General features: G+C 47.7%; 1 protein-coding gene across 1 annotated transcript in view; it reads right to left on the reverse strand.

Annotated features, from left to right (window-relative positions):
- The window catches only part of LOC119164743 (putative sodium-dependent multivitamin transporter), a 74,549-nt gene that overhangs the window by 14,355 nt on the left and 38,907 nt on the right, over positions 1-21,287 (reverse strand). The window contains exons 11-12 of the mRNA XM_037416952.2: positions 9,483-9,569; positions 7,621-7,841 (exon numbers count right to left, since the gene is read on the reverse strand). Of these exons, the coding sequence (XP_037272849.2) occupies positions 7,621-7,841; positions 9,483-9,569 (308 nt within the window). The remainder of the gene's footprint in view (positions 1-7,620; positions 7,842-9,482; positions 9,570-21,287) is intronic.

The following is a 21,287-nucleotide window of genomic DNA, read 5'->3' on the forward strand; positions in this document are numbered from 1 at the left end:
TTTTTGGTTCACTAAGTATTACGGCTTGGTGGCGTTAGCCACCACCCGATCTAAAGTGTACAGCCATATCAACCCATCCGCACGAACAGACCCGGAGCCAGAAACAGGCCAGAAGTACGAAGTAAAGACAAATCTGTGTACTACCTATCCTTCCCATGCTCACTGAAGCGCCATGCGTGGCAGCTCCTATAGACACTAGCACCAGAGTTCCCTATAGTGTATATATATTAGGAAACTCTATGCGTAGATGAAACTTGTTGCATCTAGGGACCTTACGCCCACTCGCACAAAAGCGCACCATGCGGGCGCCACCGGCAGTCATCAGAGGCGGGGTCATCTCTTAGGCCGCGCTCCGCCTAGGCAGTATATTTGTAGACACTGTAGTTATATTATTATTTAGGGACCATAGTTGTGTCACGTGGTTTACCCTAGCGCAGCCAAAGCCGTGAAACGGAAAGATCCCATTTCGCGTTGTGGGAAAATTGGTCTCTAACCGATTCTTGCGTGGCGGCCGCGTGGCGTGGTTTTCCGGCCGCTTCAGTTGCGAAATGAGCCAGTTTCCGGAAAGTTTCGCCGCTTCTCTTCGAGGCCAAGTGTGAACGTGCCTTTACTCTGCGCGATCGCGTCTCGTGTCGCATAATCGCGTATTGCGCAGAGACTTGCATGCTCGCGTCTCGTGCCGGCCCACGAAGACACCCGGAAACGGGTCGCTCCCCTCCCTTTCTTCGCCTCGCAAGGCCGACGCAGACAGCGTCTGCTAGAGAGAGAGAGAGAGATAAATAAACTTCTATTTAGAAACAGTGTTCCGAGGGAGGCCCGGTATCACACTAATGTGGACCTAGGGATCCCGCTGGCTTCTACTGCCTTCTTGGCTCAGGTGACGAGTTGTCGCTGATCTTCCAAGTCCTCGAGGACCAGCTTGGCCTCTCACGTTTCCAGTAGGTGGTCGTCGTTCATTATTGGTGCTTGGTACCGCTCCAGTTGCATGCCGTGGTTTGCATCGCACTGGCATTCCAGCAGCAAGTGGGCCAGGGTGTCTGGTACGCTGCAGAGCGGGCACATGTAGCCATGTGTCGTTGGGTAGAGGCGATGCATTAATATGCCATGTATGTACGTGTTTCTTTGCAGGCGTCTGAAAATAACGCTTTCTTCTTTGGTTAGTTTTGGTTGGGGTGGAGGGTACAACCGTCGCTCCAGTTTGTAGGGTTGAAGTAGCGACGAGTAGGTGTTTTCTACTACCTCCATTTCTACAGCCACGGATCGGGTATTCTTTGGTCCCAGGGCAGCCCGGCTGACGTGCTCGCAGGCACCAGCGTCGGTCGCTTCATTTCCCTGTAGACCCTCGTGTCCAGGAACCCCGATTACGCAGGTATATGGGTGTGGAGAGCTTCGCTGTTGCAGGATGTTAATTGCATCGGCTGAGACGCGACCCTTCGCATAATTTCGGCAAGCGGCTTCCTAGTCAGTGAAGATAACCACGTCGTCTTTACATGTGGTGGTGGCGAGAGCGATTGTCGCTTCTTCCACTGCGTTTGAGTTGCGTGCCTGAGTTTCGCGCTGCACAGCAGGCCACTGCAGAATCGGCAATGAGTAAGGTAAAAGCACAGCATACTATACGGATGGGAGAAATTAATACAAAGGTAGGTAAGAAGCAGGCTGGCCACCAGGCAGTAGGAGATTATGGCATCGGTACTAGAAACGCCAGAGGAGAGCTACTAGTAGAATTTGCAGAACGCAATAATTTACGGATTTTGAATACCTTCTACCAAAAACGAGGAAACCGCAAGTGGACATGAAGGAGCCCTAATGGCGAAAATAAGAACGAAATAGACTTTATAATGAGTGCACACCCAGGCATCGTGCAGAATGTTGAAGTGATTGGCAAGGTACGATGCAGTGACCACAGAATGGTACAGTTTCGAATTCACCTAGACTTGAAGAAGGAATGACAGAAACTGATACGCAAGAAGCCAATCAATGAGCTAGCACTGAGAGGGAAAGTACAGGAATTTAGAGTCTCGCTTCAGAACAGGTATTCGGCTCTTAGGGAGGAAACTAACCTTCGCGTAGATACAATGAATGATAATCCGACGAGTATCATTACGGAGTGGGCAGTGGAAGTTGGAGGCAGGATAGTCAGACAGGACACTGGCAAGCTTTTCCAGGAAATGAAGAATCTCCTTAAGAAGCGTCAAATCATGAAAGTCTCAAGTACAACAGACAAAATAGAACTGGCAGAGCTTTCAAAGTTGATCAATAGGCGTGAGGTATGCGATGTAAGAAGGTATAACATGTAGAGAATTGAACACGCTCTGAAGAACGGAGGAAGCGTCAAAGGAGTGAAGAGGAAACTTGGGTAGACAAAAATCGGATGTATGCACTAAGGGACAAAGAAGCAAAAATACTAACCATTGTAGTATAGTTAGTATAGATAGGATAGTTAAAATAGCGGAGGAGTTTTACAGAGATCTGTACAGTAGCCGGGATAACCGCGACTTTAACACTATAAGAACTAGCAGTAACCCAGATGATACCCCACCAGTAATGAAAGAAGTCGGAAAAGCTTTGAAGAGTGTGCAAAGAGGCAAAGCTGCTGGTGAGGATCAGGTAACATCAGATCTGCTGAAATATGGGGGACAGATTGTGTTATAACAACAAGCCACTCTGTTTACGAGGTGTCTCCTGACGGGAAGGGTACCAGAATCTCAGAAGAACGCTAACATCATCTTAATACATAAGAAAGGAGATGACAAGGACTTGAAGAATTATAGGCCGATTAGCTTGGTCTCTGTAGTATACAAGCTATTTACAAAGGTAATTGCTAACACAGTAAAGAAAACATTAGAATTCAATCAACCAAAGGAACAAGCAGGATTTCGGACAGGCTACTCAACAATCGACCACATTCATACTATCAATCAGGTAGTAGAGAAATGCTCAGAATACAACCAACCACTATACATAGACTTCATAGATTACGAGAAGGCGTTTGATTCAGTATAAATATCAGCCGTCATGCAGACAGTGTGGAATCAGGGCGTCGATGAAGTATATATCCTGAAAGAAATCTACGGGGATCAACTGCTAACATAGTGCTTCATAAAGAAAGCAACAGAATACGAATCAAGAAGGGTGTAAGGCAGGGGGACACAATCTCCCCGATGCTTTTTACCGCGTGCTTACAGGAGGTTTTCAGAAGCCTAGAATGGGAACAGTTAGGGATAAAAGTTAATGGAGAGTATCCTAGTAACCTGCGCTTCGCCAATGACATTGTATTGCTGAGTAACTCAGGGGACGAATTGCAACTCATGATTACAGAGTTAGACAAAGAGAGCAGAAAGGTGGGTCTTAAAATGAAACTGCAGAAAACGAAAGTAATGTACAACAACCTCGGAAAAGAGCAGCGCTTCGAGATATGTAATAGTGCACTTCAAGTTGTAAAAGACTATGTCTACTTAGGGCAGGTAATAACCGCGGAGCCGAACCACGAGGTTAAAGTAACTAGAAGAATAAGATTGGGGTGGAGCACATTCGGCAAGCACTCTCAAATTATGACACGTAGACTGCCACTATCCCTCAAGAGGAAGGTATATAACAGCTGTATCTTGCCGGTACATAGCTACGGAGCAGAAACCTAGAGACTTACTAAGAGGGTTCAGTTTAAATTGAGGACGAGGCAGCGAGCAATGGAAAGAAAAATGGTAGGTGTAACCTTAAGAGACAAGAAGAGAGCAGAGTGATTAGGGAACAAACGGGGGTTAAGGATATCATAGCTAAAATCAAGAAGAGGAAATGGACATGGGCCAGGAATGTACCGCGTAGACAAGATAACCGCTGGTCATTAAGGCCGACTAACTGGATTCCCAGAGAAGGTAAGCGGGTTAGGGGCTGGCAGAAGTTTAGATGGGCAGATGAGATTAAGAAGTTTGCGGGTAAAAATTGGCAGAAGCAAGCACAGGACCGGGTTAACTGGCGGAACATGGGAGAGGCCTTTGTCCTGCATTGAACGTAGTCAGGATGATGATGATGATGATGATATGTTGCTGGTGTTTTCTGGAGGGCCGTGCATGCTGGATTCCATGGCTTCGGAGTACATTGCTTCGTTTCTTCAGCATGGGCGTTGTTCTCCAGGGCGCTTTTCCGGTCTTCTCATGGTTGCTGGGGCTTGCAACAGCGGCGGCCTGCGGTTGCAGCAGGCCGTCACCGTCGCACTCTCTTCCCGATCTTGGAGTGACTGTGCACCGAGCTGCTATTTGCTCTGTCGGAGGAGCTGTTTTTTTTCGGTGAGGAGGAATTCCTTCGGAGCTGGTCCTACCCTTTTGTGTTCATCTGTGAGATGAACGCTTGTTTTCTAGCCTGCCAGGTTTAGGTAGGCTGATATTTGTTCAGTAACATGTAAATACCGTGTAAGTGCGTAACATATACATAATTACGTTTAATTTGTGTTTTTCGTTTGTCATGTAATGTACTTATGTAAACATACTTTTGGAACAACTTTTGGTGTGTCTCTGCGTGTTGTGTGCCGTCGCGATGTTCTGTTGGAATGTTACTAATGTCGACTGTTTGTGAGAAAAAATCTCAAAACACTTCGTAGACAGACCTTGTTGTTTCATGGTCCGTGGACGACTTTATGCTCTACCATAGTAGAGAACGAAGTACTATAAATCGCGAACCACTTTTTCTAAACACATCGACTGTAGTCACGGTTATTAAATGAAACGGGACAGCTTAACGCTGTCGTATTGTAGAACGAATCGTACTTTAAATCATTGAACATATTTTTCTAAAGAGATGCCTTTTTTGTTGAATCATTGTGTTGGGACTGTTAATGTTCTCCCATAGTAGAGTACAAAATCATCAAGCATTTTTTCTAAAACATCAGTCACTTCGTGTAGAAGTGATACTAGAAAAGCTTATTGTTCTCCCACAGTAGAATACCTCAAACTCTAGATCGTCAAACATTCGCTCTAAGCATACATCTGTTGGACGTGGTATGGTGGGATCAGGGTGGCTGCCATTGGCAGGTTCCCACTACACTGCCATCCGGGTGGAGTGCTGTCAGCAGTTGTTTCGAGGCCTGCCTCAAGAAAGAGGCTCCGACTGTCATGTAAGGAGTACGCCAGTGTGATGAGTGGTTGTGACAAGGGTGCCCGCTTGCTTATTGCCGGTGTCGCGTCATCATCATCGCCATATATCACCATGACTATTTAACTAGCCACTGCGCCGCGCGTGTCTCGAAACTCATGCCAGAGCACGCGGTGCGAGCGAAAAAGAACGAGTTCATGCACCTAGCGAACTGAATGCCGGCAGGCGCAGCTGCTCCGTTTCAGCTGTGTTCGAAGAAAAGTGGCAAAACCGACATGGTCACGTCAGTAGCCTTCTCGTATCACGTTCCTCGCTACATCGGTGATTCGAAGTTGTGCTGTTATCCAATGAAAAAAGAAGCAAGCACCTGCGGCAGACAATGCGGAGGACTTGGAGCTCAACAAGTACCCTGTAAGCCCAGATCGACGGTGGTTCACGAGGCTCTGGAGTGCTGGTGTCGAGTCCCCGAGAGCTGGTACTAGCTTCTCAGAATGGTCCTCTGCCAGGAAGGCAGCGGCTAAGTGGAGACCCTCAAGCTCTGCCGCGGTGGAGCTCACGGCGAACAGGAGCTCGCATTGCGGCTAGCCAGGACGGCGCAAGCGCCCGCGGCGGATCAGTTAGACTGAACTCTGTGAACACCAGCTGCCTCATTTCTTATTGATCGTGGAGTTTTCAAGCAGCAGACTGTTACGGAGCAGCAGCTGGTGTCCGTCATTAGGTAACTCCACCATGCAAAACGTGGAAGTCCGCTGGGTGGTAGTGTGGTGGAGGCAGGAGGCTGCCAGAGGCAGGCCCATTATCGTTTATTCACGCAGCAGGCAAAGGCCTTCCATCCAGAAAAAAAAAACGGCTGACGGCAAAGCCTGGCCAGCAGGGGTCCACCACCCGGAGCTTATGAAGGGGTCGACGTGCTCCAGGAAATGTTAGAGCAAAATCTGAGAAAGAGTGGCCATTCTCTATTATCTGTCAGCATTGCAGGGGCCGGCAAATGCATTGCAAGTCCCAGGATATTTTTTATTGCACCTTTGTGCAATCCCTCTAGCTGCTTCCTCCTGGCTGCAACGGGGTGACATACAGCAGCATGGATGTTGCTGCGGCTTGGTTGAGTCAGAACACGCAGTTAGTCGAGCAATAACAACCTTGCTGCTGTAGCTTGATGACAGCTCCGAGCACGAGGCGCACCTTCGAATTGGCTGCCTTGATCCACGTGAGCTTGTGGTTAATGGGGAGTCTGAGCCTACCGGCCATTTTCTGCAAGGCTGGCATGTGAGGAGAAGCTTCGGCTGCTTGGTGAAGTGCCGAGCGGATGTAAATGATGAACTAGCATGTCCTTTGTTTTAGCTGTGGGCATGGTAAGAGAGCTATAGCTTCGAAAAGCTGTCACTGCGTCTAGCGTCCGTTGGAGCGAGCATTGAATAGAAAGCGTACACATCCTCGACCTGCGGGTCCATTCCACCACGTCATTGGCTTAAATGAAACATGGAAAAAAAGAACTGACAGTCTACCGGGAGCGATGCCCGAGAGTGCCACGTTAAACAGAAGAGGGCTCAGCACCAAGCTCCACTGGACGTCAATCTAAGCTCCTGATCCTATTGAAGAGTCGATAGGTAGAATGCTGTAGGAGTTAGAACAAGCCAAACAAGCTGGCAAGGGGAATCTGCCAAAGTGGTTGTCCTTGCATTCTGGCGTTTTGAACAGTGGATGCATGGTTCATCGTGATTTCTGAGAAAGATGTAGCACTTTTCATTATTTACATTATCTGCAAATGCACCCTTTGTGGTCAATGTCATCTGCAAACTGCAACATACTTGTTTTATGTCACCTTGTTTTGAATGTACCAAAGAACGGAAAAAGTGAAAAAAGCATTTTTGTGCTATCACTCCACAGTGTGACACGTTTCACGCAGCGCGCAGTGGCGTAGGCTAAATATTTAAGTGCGTTTTGTGGGGCAGCTAAAGTAGACACAACACGCACAACACGCGGCCCGACCATCAGAGGAACTATGGTATTTATAGTCACTAATGACACATTTATAACCAATGCGCGATTGCGAACATTCGCAAGCTTCGTCCTCGTGTGTAGAATTTCGGTAGCGCCAACAGTGTTTGAGTGATCAGAGCGCCAAGCGCAGTACTACATTAAGCTTAGGCTTAATTACGTAATTGACCCCGTGAAATTCTATACCGACAAGTCTAGTGGTCCAATGCAGCAATTTGGGAGACTCCTAGGCAATTAAGGCTTCGTTTTGCCGTGTCATCATTTTGTAGCCCGCTGTTATATACTAAAAAAAAAGATGGTCTTCCGGCCGCAACTCAGGATTAAAGCTGACCTATAGGTATTGACAAGACTTCTACAGGGGCACCCGCTATGGTTAACGATGCATACAGGCATCGCTGTTGTCGCTCAGAAGTACGATAGCCGTTTGACCATTTCTACGTCAACAACTAATGCTGCAATCTAGTGGCGAGAGTATAGCATTCGATGTGTTGGAATGAAATAGACTGCGGATCCACGTAGCTGGCTCCTGGTACGAACCTGACTTCAGGCATTCCTGTTCGACCACATGTCAGGTTAGCGGTGCCCGGCACTGGTTGAGATGCGTAGGCAAGGCCTTCGCTAGAACAGAGCACAGTAGCATTGTTGGCGCAGTGTAGAAGCGTAGTGTTCATCTTCGGAGGCTCCAGCCCGGACAACGTCCGCCCCACTGTCTGCCAGAGCTCAAAAGCGAAAGCGGCTGATGTAGCTATCGCGGTGCCCTGCGATCACGAAGCATCACTGAAATACACTGTTGCACGATTATAAATGATTGACCAACACTAAACACGCTGTCTAGGCAAAATAAACACGTAACAACCAGCCCAACAGAAGAGGCTTATAATACTGTCATGCCTAGTTAATTTCATTTTGCGTCAGTTTCTTGCTCTCGTGTTTTAGATGAAACACAATCTTAATGGTGTTTATTCCTTTTTTTGATATAAAACTGGCATTTTATTGTTGTTTGTCTCATACCTTATGTTAAGAAAAAAATGGTATCTTAATCATACTACACAATCGTTGCCCGCTTGAGGCATAGTAATACAGTTCTATAGATAGCAACTAAGCTCAAGTTGCAGCATGCTGTAGCTTAATGCGTCATCAAATGGTTTGTGGAGAAAGGCATTATCAACAATGAGCTCCAAAACACGAATTTATTTAACAGCGCAAATGCACTTTCGAAAGGGTGTATATGACTGATACCTACAGACTGCAACAGGGTCATTTACAAAAAAAAAAAAAAGATTTACAATTCTTCGAGCGTGTCCCAACGAAGAAGGGGCACATCTTGAAACTAAAATATTAGTTGACGTGCAAGCTTTTTAGAAAAATAAAATGTGCCTCGTTTTGTTCATTTGTTATACCTTTATGACTATTTTTCCGCGTTACTACATCGTTCGATGATCCTGTAAATAACTATGGGACTGCTGAAAATTTGTTTTCTTTCAATGTCCCCAGGGTGGGACTACAAGACGTCAAATTCAGTGGCTAAGCTAAAGCATGGTGATCAATGCGATGATAGTGAGGCAAAATTTCAGACATAGTAATAGTCTGTTTGCGGTTCGCCGGGTTAACTGAGTGGAGCAGAGCTGAGACAACAGAAGCGAAAAATGAAGTGACAGACCGTGAAGTTCTGTTCAACCATAATGCATTTGCAATGATTTTTCATCTTGCGCGCATTATATAACGCTGAAAAAAATGTACGAAAATGTCTTGCCTGCGGCTTACACCAGCAGTTAAGCGAAGCATGTAGATCATACTGCTATTAGTATTGCGCGCAAAATATGAAACAGGGGCAGCATTGTTCTTGCTACAGGCCTTCACAGTAACTCGACACTCCAAAAAATTCTAATTAGTTTACGCAAATGAAGGTATTGTGCTGTGATAATTGTGATTTGACATTTCTTACAACAGCAAGCACGAAACATCGTTATAAAACGGAACGAAACGAAACATCACAGACCGCTCTGAAATCTATCAACTAAGAGTTTGTTCTTTCAGGTAACATAGATAGTCCACCCATTTTCCAAAACCAACAAAGAACAAAAAAAAAGAAGAAAAAGCATTAGGTGCAGAAGCAATACTGTACAGTAAACCAAAAAGGAATTGTATCTTTTTGGGAGGAAGTGGAATTGAAGAGGGCTCACACATGCCTGAGCACTATTGTGGACATGGAAGGCTGCAGATCTATCTATCTATCTATCTATCTATCTATCTATCTATCTATCTATCTATCTATCTATCTATCTATCTATCTATCTATCTATCTATCTATCTATCTATCTATCTATCTATCTATCTATCTATCTATCTATCTATCTATCTATCCAGAGAAGTCTGGTTCGGGTCTTGTACAAGCTTACCTTAGTGTTGGTCCACGGAAGACAGATGGCCACAATTATCATCCCAGCGAATGGTCCGGACGCACCGCTGTACAACGCCATAACAATCTGTGCACAAAATGTCGTGACTGTTACTCGGCAATTTCTCAAAAGTAGATTCTTATCAGCATATCAAATGAAGCTTGTATATTGAAGGAGTGCACGCACGGCTTTTTAACACCAAAATGTAGGATGCTGGGGTCCATCCACCACGGCTTCATTGACGTTTTTCCATCATAGATGTGACGTTGCGAAATGTACACCAGCGATGGCAAATAAAAAAAAAAAACGTATTCGGAAAAGTTCCGTCTCCGGGAGTCGAATCTACGACTTCTCATTCCGCAGCGCGAACCGACCAGACCACGAAGCGCATTTTCAAATGCGAATGCATTTCTTATTCGGGCTTAAGGAGGTTGGTCGGGCTATGTCAAGCATCCGGTGGTGGCGTCCGCGACAGGTGGTAGTGGTTACAATGAAGAGGAAAAAGGCACCTAATTTCTGTCTGCCTTCAGGCGACACGGCGCAGTGCCTTATAGGGGTGGGGTTAAGGAGGGATAAAAAGGATAGAAGGAAAGTAGAAGCAGAAGAAGACAGCCAACGAGAGGAAAAAGAAGGAGATAGGAAAGTGGGGATCCGGTCGAAGCAGTCCAAGGGCGGGGTGCCACAATGCGAGAGCTACACGGCATCAGGAGACCGCGGAGGGCGAACCAGTCGGCGGGAGCTACGCTGAAGTCGGAGATCGCGAGGGCACAACCGTCCAGCTTGAAATCCTGCGAGCGACAGCGGCCGCGCGCCGGCAGGTGTTCTCTCTGCCCTCACTCCCTCTCCCATGGCAACAGCTGTGGGCGCGCGCTTATCCTCGCCCCCAGCAACCGGAGCAACCGCAGGGTTGGCGCCGTGCTTCGGCGCTCCTTCTCTCGTCATTCGCTCTCCCGCCTCCCTGCGCCGCACTCTCCTGTCCACTAGCGCCTCCCTCTCAACCATTCGCTGGCGGGCCTCCTCTCAAGGCGTTGGCAGAACTTCGTGAATGCGAGTGTCTGACGGTAACGGTGCATTCTCTCGGCGCAAGAAATGCATTCGAATTTCCTCACGAATAACTTCGGAAATGTAGGGTCATTTTTTTTCCCTAAGTAACGGTGAACTACAGGTTTTTCCGCTCACTTTAATCCAAGTGCCAGCCTAAATAATCTGCACGCCATTGAAATATTCTGAACGCCGAGCTATTTAATCCATGTGCCAAACATTTATTCCAAGCGCCAACATATTTAATCCAAGCGCCAACTCACTCAGGCCACGTGCCATTGAGTTTAATCCAAGTGCCACCGTGTTTAATACAATTGCCAATGACTTTAATTCAGGTGCCAGTCAGTTTAATCCACGCACAAAAACCAGAAAACGGGGCGTAATAACGGCAATGCAATTGAAATGCAGTTCCTACAGTATAAAAGACAATAGTCGGAAGGTAGAATTCATCATTATTATTTGTATTCGCCGATAGTATTCTTGAAAAAAATTACTGCCGTGGTTCGCTCAAGCCATGTTTGGAGTGCTTATAATTTGCTATGCGCAAGTTTGTATAATGAGTGCTTGGCCCAGGTGAAATAATTTGAATGAAAACGAAAAAAAAAACGCAGGAACATATTACTGAATATTTTACATTGCAATGAAATTCAGTATTCGGCACTGAAGCTCATAATTGGCTTTGGTACACACTACAACATTACATTACCAGGACAGGTCATGTAATGCGAAAACACAATGTGTTTATTGGAGTGCCAGAACGCATACTAAGAGATTAAAAGCATGGCCGCGGGCAGTGATGGGTCAAAGACAGCTACATAATCAAGAAATTAGGAAGCCGTCAAGCGGCACGCATTGTGAATTAGAGATAATTCCAATATGTTTTTTTCCTGTAGTGAACATAAAACGTAAACTGATCATCCTGATGTGGCAATAAAAGTTTTATTTTACATTATTGTATGCTCTTATTTTTTATTCAAACAAAGTTAATTGTCTCTGATGATACGAACAGTACTGATTGTTCGTTTAGCTTGTTAGTTTTGTGACATACTTGACGAATGCAATAAAACGAACACAGAGGAAACAAAATGATAATAACACGCAACTGACCTTGGGCCTAGCTTTCTTTTTTTGTGTACGCGTTTTTTTTGCGCGGCTTTATGCCTCTCATCGCACATTGGAAGCTTGCGAATTCAGTGCAATAACTAAATTAGTAAATTATTTGTTCTGTCCCCCCTCTCTATCTCTACACACACACACACACACACACACACACACACACACACACACACACGCACACACACACACACACACACACACACACACACACACACACACACACACACACACACACACACACACACACACACATATATATATATATATATATATATATATATAGGAAAGCAAGAGTGATTACTACTAATTATTCAAGAAATGCAACATAGGCACAAGTTAGTGTATTTATTAAAACAGAACTGTCTCATAGGGCTCGGAGATGGATGTTCACAAGACATCTTCACGCAAAGCGGCCGGAACGAAAGAGAAATTGTGCCGATCAAAGGCCGCGCAGTCCACGCGCTGTATTTGTTGCATGGAGTGGCGAGCCGCCTCCAGCAGCAAAGAACGCCTGTGCTCCTTTTTCGCCATGCCTTGCAGTATCACTAAAACTAAATTACGACGTTCGCTCAAATAGGCCTTCACGTGTGACTTGATATTCGAGAAGGCTTCTTCTATAGGGTTAAAGAAGGGACTGTACGCTGGCAGGCGCTTAATAGAGTGCATGGAGTTAGCCAAAGCCGCCTGTTCTGCTCGAGCGTAAGCAGGTGCATTATCAAAAAGGAATACAGCTTCGGTATTTGGCTCATCACGTTCTACGCGGGCCGAAACATCACCGAGGAAGTCATTAAAAACTACCCAATGAACTTTGTCCACCACAGTCCAGTAAATAACTTCATTTGCGGACATGCATGCTATAATGTTCAAGTTCACTCCCTTTGTCGTTGTGGTCATGTGCACAGCTGGTTGTCCTTTAGCTGCCCTGCCAAAGTTCCTGGAACACCAGATATTGAAGTTAGTCTAATCAAAATCGAAGCGGCAAACACGCGGTCCATCAGATGGCAGCCATTGGGCGTACAGCATGCGGCTGTGCTTGATATCGTCACGGTTGTGATCTGTGGGCCTCTGCGTCACTACCTTCATCGAGTAGCAGTGGACATCCAGCAAGCGGTCGACTGTGCTTGCACTGATTGTTACTCCTGGCATTTCTTTTTCCAGGGCCTCCTTTATTTGCTTCAATGTAAATGTACAGTTTTTGTCGACAATTCGTCTCAAAGTACTCACGACGTCATCTCCAAACTTCTTTTTTGAACACCCACCATGCTTAGATGTTTCTCTGTCGGTAGCGGCAATCGATCTTGCTGTTTTAATGTTGATGGCTAGAGCGTCGGCCAGTTGCTTTAAGTCACCGCCACACCTGTAAACGCCCACAATCCTAGCCCTGTCGACCACCGATACTCTGCTGTTTTTTCGACGAAGTGCGGCGGGGTTCTTAAAGTGTGGTCCTCGTTTGCGTCCAGCCATGACTTCAAGCAAAGCTCTCTCTTCGTCTGCAAATGTTTCCGTATGAAAACACACGTTTCAAGTAAGCACGCTTCAGCTACACTAAGCGTCGTCTGTTACATGAAAACCGGAGTATCTACTTTGATGCTTTTATAACAACTTATTTCCACATGAACCCGAATAAATGCAAGTTTGGTATTTTTAAGTGGTTATTTCTGATTTCAAGAACGAATGGATATCATCTGTCGGTCACTGTTCTCCCTGGGCTGAGCAGACGACTGCTCACTAAATTAGTACCTGGGGTACTAATTTAGTGAGCTCACACACGAAGAAGTAACTGAGGCAGTTGTTAGTTCGCGCTGGCTCGTGTACATCGATGTGAGTGCAGGGTGAAAAACCCCAGGTGGTCAATTTAGTGACTGCAGCTTCAGCGCATAAGTAGCCAAATGCCGTCTGCTCAGCAGACAACACGAATCTATGCATATGCGATGGTGTAGATGGTTAACTGGAATGAAGCAGTAGCAATTCAATAAAGACTAACATGGACTTTATGAGCAAATACATTTAAGTACCCATACATGCAATTACTACTGACTGTTTTTTTATTTGGAAGCTATGACACCAAAATGTTAAGGGGAAGTCGCACTGCGCACTTCATTTCATAAGCGCTACCAAGTATAGCCGAGGGAAAAGTTGTTGCTGTGACGCCATGTTTACGTTATTCTGACATTTATACTATATAGAGTGGCTAACTGTGTGTTTCTAGCGCATGGATTAAACTGACTGGCACCTGAATTAAAGTCATTGGCAATCGGAATAAATATGGTGGCACTTGGATTAAACTCAATGGCACACGGCCTGAGTGAGTTGGCGTTCGGATTAAATATGTTGGTGCTTGGATTAAATGTTTGGCACATGAATTAAATAGCTCGGCGATCAGATTATTTCAATGGCGGGCAGATTATTTAGGCTGGCACTTGGATTAAAGAGAGCGGGAAAACCTGTAGTTGTATGCAGAACTTGTTGGCGGTACTCAGAGATGAATCATTTCACGGTGTTCTTTTTTTGTCCCACCGTGGCGCTCTAGTGGCTAAGGTAATTGGCTGCTGAGCCGCAGGTTGCGTGATCAAGTCCCAATAGATTTTCGATGGACTGATTGATATGTGAGGTTTAAGGTACTGAAACCACCACATGATTATGAGAGATGTCGTAGTGGAGGGCTCCGAGAATTCCGACCACCTGGGGTTTTCTAACGTGCACCCAAATCTGAGCACACGGGCCTACAGCATTTTCGCCTCCATCGAAAATGCAGTCGCCACAGCCGGGATTCGATCCCGCCACCTGCGGGTCAGCAGCCGAGTACCTTAGCCATTAGACCACCACTGCGGGGGGGGGGGGGGGGCATTTTCGATGGAGACAAAAATGCTGTAGGCCTGTGTGCTCAAATCTGGGTGCGTGTTTAAGAACCCCAAGTGGTCGAAATTTCTGGAACTTTCCACTACAGCGTTTTTCATTATCACATGGTGGTTCTGGGACATTAAACCCTACGTATCAATGAATCATTATTTCAGGGTGTTTTTGTTATGACTGGTGAGATGGCGTGAAAGGTGCGAGGGTGTTCTTTGAAAGTCGCATCTCCGTGCATTGCGATACTTGGTCGTTTATATATTGTTCCGGATGATTCATACGTCCAGAGCTGGTGTTGACTTTCAGAGAGCGCGAAGGTGACTTCGTTCGCTGCAGCGGCCGCGTTTGAGAAAGCAGCGCCATGCTCACACCCGAAGAAGTAACTGAGGCAGTTGTTAGTTCGCGCTGGCTCGTGTACATCGATGTGAGTGCAGGGTGAAAAACCCCAGGTGGTCAAAATTTCCGGAGCTCTCCACCATGGCGTCTCTCATAATCATTTCATGGTTTTTGGGCGTTAAACTCCACATATTGTCAGTCCGAGCTCGTCCTGTGTATACTTATACGCTAGTTTCTGGAAGTCTTTTTTTGTGCTCTAGCCACACGCTTTAAGTACCGAGCAGTGACATTTGTTAGTTCGTGCTGGTTTCATGCGATATTTGTGCTTGAAAAGGGTGGTGCGAATTTCGAGCTACTCGTCGTTTTCGCGAGGCATTACGACGCATTTCCATAGGATTCATTCTGTTGTACGTGCGGAGAAACAATGCACAATAAACGCTGAACAACCTCCGTGAAGACACGTTTCACGTTCATGCTGCACCGATTCCTGTGGCAGAGATATTAGCCATGTTTTTTTTTTCAGTTGAAAAAAGGTGAGCCAACTTGGACTGTTCCTCCCCCCACCCCTTTTCCACTAGCCTTGTCCGAAACGAAAAACTTGCACAATTCACAGTTGATACCAAAAAAAAAAAAGACCAAGCGATGACATATTGCAAATAAGTTTTATGGAATCCAAAAAGGTGGCGGAAAGGTTACGAAAGGTAACTTACAACTACCAACTTGAAGCCCGAGGTCATAAGGAAGTCGGTATGGAGCCCCACACATCATAATATTGTGGGCATTTGTAACTTACATCGTCCTCATCCCTTCATAATCACAATCACCATCATCCGCTTGTCTCTTTGCCCTCATTGCCGCTCTGGGTCATCATGATCGTCATCGTCTGTGCGCTGGCTCTGCCCGTTCGTTTTGCGAGGTCTTTCCTCAAATAAACGCTGTCGCAGCCAAGACTACCAAGACTTCATACGTGGTGGAGGTGGATTTTTGGTCCTCTGACCTCCCGCAGCCCGCCATACCCCCTGGAGCTTCGTTCAGGCCACCGCTTGCGCCCACAGTCAGGCAGCATGTCCCAGACCAAGCCTGCCGGCACTGATGTCATCAACCACGCACCGCCGCAAGCTGCCCCTCCTACTTACATACACGGACATCAGCGGGAACCCCCGCTCTTCGCTGGTCTTCGGGGAGAAGACGTAGAAGACTGGCTTGATGACTACGACCGCGTAAGTGCCGCTAATAGGTGGGACGAGGCCGCAAAACTGCGTTACGTGCCTTTTTATCTGGTCGGAGTCGCGAAGACATGGTATTTTAACCACGTCGTTGACTTAGCAGACTGGGCTACCTTCCAGCAGCAGTTGCGGCACGTCTTTGGGACACCAGACGTTCGATCCGCCGTCGCGAAGAGGACACTCGATACTCGCCGACAACATCCAGGTGAATCGTATACTTCATACATCGAGGATGTCTTCGCACTCTGCCGGCGTGTCAATAAATCCATGCCGGAATCGGACAAAGTGCGCCACATATTGAAAGGCATTGGGCCTGTTGCCTTTAATGCCCTCGCTGTGCAAAACCCAGCTACCATCGCTGATGTCGTGGCGACATGCCAGCGCCTTGATGCGCTGGACTCCGTTCGCCTTCAACCAGACATCGGCGACCACCACTCCACGTCAGATGGCCATCTGCGTGACCTCATCCGGGACATTATACGCGAAGAATTGCGGTCCATGGGCTTCACACCTCCTACACCGCGACCTACACAGCCTTCGGGAATGCCCTTACGTGACATCATCAGGGAGGAACTTACATCCCTGACTGGCTCTGCGCCCGTACAGCCACCTGCTTCTCACCCTATAGCCACGTACCCTCAAGTTGCTGCCGTGCCTCCCAGCGACGCCCACGCGACATTGCCACGTCCATCCTACGCGTCAGTTGCTGCCGCTACCCCGGTGAACTACCATTCCGTGCCCCCTGACCCTTCGGCCCACCTGACCGCGCTATCTCCAGGTGCCCCGAATGCCTTCTATTCCCCACCGTGGCGCTCGTCCCGCCCTGTATGCTACTACTGTGGCTATCGCGGCCACATATCTCGTTTCTGCCGAAAGCGCCAGCAAGATGAGCGTCGGAACGATGTGCGTGAACGGAATTTGTACACCGGGGCGTCTTATCAAGGTCGGCGTTATTCGTCTCCCCCGCACCGGTCTCCATCTCCTCCTGCATCGACTGCACCACGAAACAGCGGAAACACGAGACGCCGCTCGCCTTCGCCCTTCCGCCGTTCCACTTCTCCACTTCGGCCCGCTTCATTCACCTCTGATATTCATTCGGAAAACTAAACGATGCAGTTTGTGGAGGAAAAACTGCATTCGGAATTAGAACTGAAATTCCTCCATTAGGCCCGTGTAACATGCTTTCTGTGGAAGTGGAAGGAGTGCGAGTCGATGCTTTGGTGGACACAGGTGCGACATTGTCTGTGATACGTGCTGATTTGTGTGAACATTTAAGGAAAGTAATGACGCCTTACGATGGTCCCACGTTAGTCGCTGCCCAGGGGAACGTCATTCGCCCTTCCGCGCTTTGTACTGTGCGTGTTTTCATCGACGGCATCCGCCATCATGTCCAGTTTGCTGTCCTGTCCCGCTGCTCTCACCAACTAATTTTAGGGTGGGATTTTCTATCATCTGCTTCCGCGGCGATTTGTTGTGGACAACGCGTCGTTCACCTCGCTGACACCGACTACATGCTTGACGACGATAACCAGAAGCCACTTCGTCTGGTCGCTGCGAAAGACATCGAACTCCCGCCACTACAAGAGCAAATTGTCAGCATTACGTCCAACGACATCTATCACGGGGATGTATTGGTCTCACCATCACCACTTTGCGTTCGCAAAGGTATAGTTCTTCCGTCCGGTGTCGTTCGTTTTTGCAATGGCTCGGCACTTGTCACCGCTGTCAACTCTACACCGGAGAAGATCTTACTGCCACAGGGCACTACTGTGGCGTGTGTTGCTGACTTCGAGCCTGTACTGGTCACGCCACTTCAGGCCATCGCATCCAAAGAACCTTGCCTCGGTGAGCATGTTTCTTCCTCCGCCTTTACCACCACTATCAGCAGCGAATTGACATATTCACAGAGGCAGCAGCTGCTCGCATTGTTACAGAAACATGCAAATTCTTTCGATATTTGCTCGTCTAAGCTGGGCCGCACTAATACTACAGCACATCGAATTCAAACTGTTGGGACATATATTGTACACCGCCGACCCTACCGCGTGTCTCTAACTGAAGGAAAAATTATAGAAGAAAACGTTGCGGACATGCTTAAACGGGAAGTCAACCGTCCCTCATCTAGCCCTTGGTCGTCTCCTATTGTTTTGGTCCATAAGAAGGATGGCTCTGTGCGGTTTTGCGTGGACTACCGGGCGCTCAATAAGATCACACGCAAGGACGTGTACCCTATGCCACGCATTGACGACGCCCTTGATTCCCTACAAGGCGCGGAATTCTTTTCAAGCATCGACTTGCGTTCTGGGTACTGGCAGATCCCCATGCATGAAGAATGAAGACGATAAGGAGAAAACGGCATTCGCAACCTCCGACGGGCTATGTGAATTCAACGTGATGCCTTTCGGGCTCTGCAACGCACCCGCGACTTTTGAGCGCATGATAGATACCGTGCTGCGCGGCCTGAAATGGAAAAGTTGCCTATGCTACCTGGACGACATTATTATATTTTCGTCAACGTTTCCTGAGCACCTAGAACGATTGGATCAAGTTTTGACGTGCCTTGCGGGCGCCGGGCTTCAAATAAACACGAAGAAATGCTCTTTCGCTAGCAAATCTACCAAGGTCTTAGGACACGTCGTTAGCAAAGATGGCATCCGGCCCGATCCTGACAAGATTTCTGCAGTCCTTCACTTTCCGCGCCCCGAAAAACCAAAGGAGCTTCGCAGTTTCCTTGGCCTCGCCTCCTATTTTCGCCGGTTTATCCAGAACTTCGCTTCTATTGCTGCTCCATTACACCAACTACTTGCTTCCAACGTCCCCTTTCTGTGGTCTCAAGAATGTCAAACGGCGTTCGACCTGTTGAAGCGGGCACTCACGTCTGAACCTCTGCTCTGCCACTTTGACGAAGCCGCACCAACTATCCTCCATACCGACGCTAGCGGCCTTGGTATAGGAGGCGTTCTTCTACAACGCGACAAGTCTTCCCTAGAGAAAGTTGTTGCATATGCCAGTCGCGTACTCACTGCTGCTGAAAAGAACTACACTATAACTGAGCAAGAGTGTTTGGCTGTGGTTTGGTCGGTCCAGAAGTTCCGTCCCTATCTCCACGGCCGTCCCTTCACAATCGTTACGGACCACCATGCCTTATGCTGGCTTTCTACACTGAAGAACTTGTCCGGACGCTTGGGTCGGTGGATACTACGCTTACACGAGTACGACTTTGACATAACCTACAAGTCAGGCAGAAAACATAAAGACGCCGATGCTTTATCTCGTTGCCCGCTTCCAACTACCCATATGAGCGTTGGTGAGAACTCAACCGCCACATCTACCAAAGTTCATACGCTCGCATCAATAACGCAACCCTTTTCGGATGACGAGCCAACATTTATCTCCCGCCAGCGGTCCGATTCATACTGCAGACGCATGATGGACCACCTTTCGGGAGTTTCTCATCCACCAAACGCGCGACTCCGTCGTTAACTCCTGCACTTTAAGCTGGACAATGGGGTTCTCTACCGCCACGTCTACCACCCTGACGGTCAGCGCTGGGTTCCTGTACTGCCACGCTCTCTTCGACTTCAGGTGCTCGAAGCCTTCCACGACGACTTGACTGCTGGTCATCTTGGTTTTCAAAAAACTCTTGACCGCATTCGATGTCATTATTACTGGCCTGGCCTTTCTTCTAGTGTAGCTCGGTACGTCGGTTCCTGCTACCCATGCCAGCGTCGTAAACTCCCCACGTCGGCACCTGCTGGACCTCTACAGCCACTTCCGTGCCCTTCAATGCCGTTCGAGGTTGTAGGTGTGGACCTTTACGGGCCTCTCCCCGTCACATCTGCTGGCAAACGATGGATAGTTACTGCCGTGGACCACCTGACACGCTACGCTGAGACTTCTTCTGTTATTACAGGCTCAGCTGTGGAAGTTGCAGACTTTATTCTTCACGCAATAATACTGCGTCATGGGGCTCCTCGTGTACTGCTTAGTGACCGCGGCAAAGTGTTCCTGTCACAAGTTGTAAATGAAGTACTGCGCGCTTCTGGAACTACTCACAAGACAGCTTCAAGATACCATAGTAATAAGGGCTGCAGCGCGAGCACGAATGTGCTAGAAGAAACAGACAAAGTCGAGGTACGGAAGGCAAAAGAGGACAACACGAGCGCTGCTAGCAAATTCACAGCCTCGAGGCGAGCTATAGCATCTTTCTTGATATTGGAACTTTTTGCTGTAACCTGTACAAAGTGTTTCACAACCGCCTGTGACGCTTTTTGCAAAAAGACATCATTGTGTAGAATAACGAAAACACCTTCCTTATCCGCTTGAACACAGCGCTCGTGTTGTCCTCTTTTGCCTTCCGTACCTCGACTTTGTCTGTTTCTTCTAGCACATTCGTGCTCGCGCTGCAGCCCTTATTACTATGAATTCAAACCAACTAGCCCAAATCGCCATTCTTCTTCAAGCTACCACCCTCAGACAAATGGTCTCACAGAAAGATTTCACCGAACCCTTGCCGACATGATAGCCGTTTACGTCCAACCCGACCACAAAAACTGGGATACTCTTTTACCATTCCTGACATTCGCTTACAACACCGCTGTTCAGCGAACAACTTGCTACTCACCGTTTTACCTCGTGTACGGACGCACCCCTACTACCTTTCTCGACGTCTCCTTCCTTAGCAGCCATGGGAATTCATGTCAGTCTTCTAGCGAAGAATACATTTCCCGCCTGGCCCAGTCTCGACATCAGGATCGCATCAATACTGAAGCGAGACAGCACGAGCGGAAGATCATCTATGACGAATCCCACCACGTTGTGTCTTTCCAACCTGGTGACGAGGTGCTGCTTTTGACACCTATTCGCACTCCTGGTCTCTGTGACAAATTCCAACCACGCTTCATCGGGCCATACATTGTTTTAGAACAGACTTCGCCGGTTAATTATCGTGTGACACCACTCGTCGCCCCAACAGACCGTCGCTACCGCAGCACAGAGATTGTCCACGTTTGTCGCATGAAACCTTTCACGTGACGTTCCCCGTCACTTTGACTTACGGCTGCCAGGGTGTCCGCTTCCAAGTGGGGGGAATTAGCAGGGGCATTTGTAACTTACATCGTCCTCATCCCTTCATAATCACAATCACCATCATCCGCTTGTCTCTTTGCCCTCATTGCCACTCTGGGTCATCATGATCGTCATCGTCTGTGCGCTGGCTTTGCCCGTTCGTTTTGCG

This window comes from Rhipicephalus microplus, chromosome 9 (assembly GCF_043290135.1).
Source record: "Rhipicephalus microplus isolate Deutch F79 chromosome 9, USDA_Rmic, whole genome shotgun sequence".
Taxonomy (NCBI): domain Eukaryota; kingdom Metazoa; phylum Arthropoda; class Arachnida; order Ixodida; family Ixodidae; genus Rhipicephalus; species Rhipicephalus microplus.